General features: G+C 52.6%; 2 protein-coding genes across 2 annotated transcripts in view; one reads left to right on the top strand and one right to left on the bottom strand.

Annotated features, from left to right (window-relative positions):
- Gprin1 (G protein regulated inducer of neurite outgrowth 1) overlaps positions 1-217 on the top strand; it is a 5,449-nt gene extending 5,232 nt beyond the window's left edge. Inside the window, exon 3 of the mRNA XM_013015981.1 lies at positions 210-217. Within this exon, the coding sequence (XP_012871435.1) occupies positions 210-217 (8 nt within the window). The remainder of the gene's footprint in view (positions 1-209) is intronic.
- A 232-nt stretch (positions 218-449) lies between these two features.
- Positions 450-3,718, bottom strand: part of Cdhr2 (cadherin-related family member 2) — a 35,655-nt gene continuing 32,386 nt past the window's right edge. The window contains exons 30-31 of the mRNA XM_013015980.1: positions 2,380-2,437; positions 450-620 (exon numbers count right to left, since the gene is read on the bottom strand). Of these exons, the coding sequence (XP_012871434.1) occupies positions 480-620; positions 2,380-2,437 (199 nt within the window). The 3' untranslated portion in view covers positions 450-479. The remainder of the gene's footprint in view (positions 621-2,379; positions 2,438-3,718) is intronic.

Genomic DNA, 3,718 nt, shown 5'->3' with positions numbered 1-3,718 from the left:
GTCTTAGCAGTGGGTCGGGCAGGGCCGGCTGGCCCCATGGACTAGGTATCTCTCTTGCATGATTTTGGTGGTCCTTCCTCCCCTCCCCTGTCCCCCACCCCCACCGGGTCAGCGAGGACTGCAGGTCACCGGTCAAGGTCACAGGCTGGGTGACGGCTGGCGTTGGAAGTGGAGCCACCCCGCAATTCTTGCTTGCCCCCTCCCCCCAGCTCCCTGAACCCCTCCCCGTGCTGTGACACACACACCCCAGTCCCTTATAATCACTCTGCGCCCTTGTCCCCCCCACCCCCCTCAATCCCGCCAGCCTCCATTGTTTTTTTTTTGGTTTTGGGTATAAATTGTCACCATAGACCTTGGTAATAAAATCTTTCCCCAATCCCTTGTGTGGTGACATGGGACAGAAGGCAGGAGACAAAGGGGACACCGTCTATTATTACATCGGGGGGAGGGGGGGCAGGTCAGGGCTGGGGGGGCAGTCTTCACAGGTCCGTGGTGTCCAGGCTAGCGTTGGTGAAGGACAGCACCTCCCGCCCTGGGCCCTCGGCGCCCATCTTCCTGTCTGCCAACACCACACTTAGGGGCTCCAGATCTGGCCCCGGTGGGCTGTGGCCAGGCTTCTTCTGGGGGTGGGGAAGAGGAAGGTGTAAATAGGGGTGATCTCTTCTCCTGGTTGTGTGGCAAAGGTGGCCACAGCTCAGGTGAAGGAGAACCTGGGGTGGGGTGTTTGCTATACCCCAACATTCTGCCCCGTCCCGGGGAAATGTCCAGTCCTGGTATCTGCTGATGGCAGTTTCTGCTCCCACACACACACTGCGGGTACCAGATGGGCACAATACATTACAGAGGACAGCGCTGGCCAGAAAGGGGCAGAGCAGCCGGGCGCTGGTGGCTCACGCCTGTCATCCTAGCTGCCCAGGAGGCTGAGATCTGAGGATCGCAGTTCAAAGCCAGCCCGGGCAGGAAAGTCTATGAGACTCTGATCTCCAATGAACCACCAGGAAACTGGAAGTGGTGCTGTGGCTCAAGGGGTAGAGCGCTCGCCTTGAGCTGAAGAGCTGAGGGACAGTGCCCAGGCCCCGAGTTCAAGCCCCACAACTGACAAAACAAAAAACTTGCAGATCTCAAGCCTGTTTTGAGTTCAAGGCTATCTCTGCTTGGGTATCTCCAACACCCAGTGCTGTTTGTCGTGGTAGAACTCACTGGAAGGGGACACGCCCTTCCTCTCACACCTGCTGTACACAGCCCTCTGTGGTCGGACCAGGCCCCCATCTGCTGTCCAGATACCCACAGGGCCGGAGCCATGACCGCCACCATCTTCCCTGGGACACTCCAAGGGCTTTTCTTCCCCCAGACTGGAGCTCCTTGGGTCTCTGTTAGACTGTGGGACAGCTGAAGGACACCAGACAAAAGCTACACATCCCGCCCGGGTCCTGGACGCAGCCCCTGAGCGCAGAGCAATTAACTGGCACACCACTGTCCACGCTTGAGACCCGATTTCTGCCCCGTGTGCTGTGTGACCTTGGGCAGATCAAGACCCTCTCTGGGCTCAGTTTCCCCACAGCTGGGCAGGGGAAGCGTGGAGGATCTCTCAGTCCCTGGCCTGAGACACATTTGTAGAGTCCTTGGGAAGGTGGTGGTACCCAGGGGGTGTTGACAAACGACCACCTGAGTCCCCTTAAACACGGTCACTAAAGCTCTAGTCACAAATCCTCTTCAAGCACGTATGACCCGGCCGGGCACCAGTGGCTCACGCCTGTGATCCTAGCTACTCAGGAGGCTGAGATCTGAGGATCGCAGTTCAAAGCCAGCCTGGGCAGGAAAGTCTGTGAGACTCTAATCTCCAATGAACCACAAGAAAACCGGAAGTGGCGCTGTGGCTCAAGTGATTGAGCAGTCATCTTGAGCTGAAGAGCTGAGGGACAGCGCCTAGGCCCTGAGTTCAAGCCCCACAACTGACCAATATTTATATATATACACACAAGGGACAGTGCCCAGGGTGTGAGTTACAGAGACATTCGACTTCAGCACTAAAAGCAATTCCTTCTGTTTTGGTGGTGGTGGTGGTGAGGCTTGATCTCGGGGCCTGGGCGCTGTCCCTGAGCTCTGTGTACTCAAGGCTGGTGCTCTACCACTTTGAGCCACAGCGCCACTTCTAGTGTCTCGAGAGCTTCTAACATAAGCGTCTCACAGGGATTTTGGTTTCCCAGGCTGGCTTTGAACCGTGATCCTCACACCTCAGCCTCCTGGGTAGCGAGGATGACAGCGGGAGGCGGGGAAGGGGAAAGATGTGAGGGCGGAGGAGGCTGAGGACGTGAGCTGCAGGTGCCTCCAGCTCTGCCCTTCAGGGAGAGCCCATCCCCCCCTCCCGCCACCTCTTACCTTGGTGGCCTGACTGTCCCTGTTCACGTCCACGGAGTTCTCGTCCAGGGAATTGAGGCTGAGGGAGAAGTAATGGAGTCACTGCCATTGTGCCCGCCGGCACCAGCTTCACCACCACATCATCAGCATCATCAGTATCAATACCATCACCATCATCTTCAATACCATCACCATCATCAATACCATCACCATCTTCATCATCAATACCATCACCATCATTATCATCATCATCATCACCAACATCACCACCACCACCACATCCTCATCATCAATACCATCACAATCATCACCAACAACTATGATCACCACCATCACCACCACCACACCATCATCATCATCACCATCACCACCACCACCACATCATCAACACCATCACCATCATCAATACCATCAACATTATCTTCAATACCATCACCATCATCATCAATACCATCACCATCATCTTCAATACCATCACCATCATCATCAATACCATCACCATCATCATCAATACCATCACCATCGTCAATACCATCAACATTATCTTCAATACCATCACCATCATCATCAATACCATCAACATTATCTTCAATACCATCACCATCATCTTCAATACCATCACCATCATCATCAATACCATCACCATCATCAATACCATCACCATCATCACCAACACCATCACCATCATCACCAACACCATCACCATCATCTTCAATACCATCACCATCATCTTCAATACCATCACCATCGTTGCCACCAACATCCATTTCACCACCATTACCACAACACCATTACCATCATCATCACCAACATTATCCCCAACCATCACTATCACCATCTCCACAACCATCATCACCACCACCATCACCATCATCATCATCATCATCACCATCATCACCGCCATCATCATCACTACCATCATCATCATCACCACCATCATCACCACCACCATCATCACCACCATCATCATCATCACCATCATCATCACCACCATCATCATCATCATCATCACCATCATCATCACCACCATCATCATCATCACCTTCATTGTTATCATCACCATCATCATCACCACCATCATCATCACCATCATCACAATCATCATCATCACTACCATCATCATCATCAACATCATCATGACCATCATCATCATCATCATCACCACCATCATCATCACCTTCATCATCATCACCATCATCATCACCACCATCACCACCATCATCATCTCACCATCACTATCATCACCACCATCACCACCATCATCATCTCACCATCACTATCATCACCATCATCACCACCATCATCACCACCACCATCATCATCACCACCATCATCACCACCATCATCATCATCACCATCA

The sequence above is a fragment of the Dipodomys ordii genome, unplaced genomic scaffold, assembly GCF_000151885.1.
Source record: "Dipodomys ordii isolate 6190 unplaced genomic scaffold, Dord_2.0 Scaffold29, whole genome shotgun sequence".
Lineage (NCBI taxonomy): Eukaryota > Metazoa > Chordata > Mammalia > Rodentia > Heteromyidae > Dipodomys > Dipodomys ordii.
Note: the sequence above shows the minus strand (reverse complement) of the source record. Positions and strands in the feature narration are given on the sequence as shown.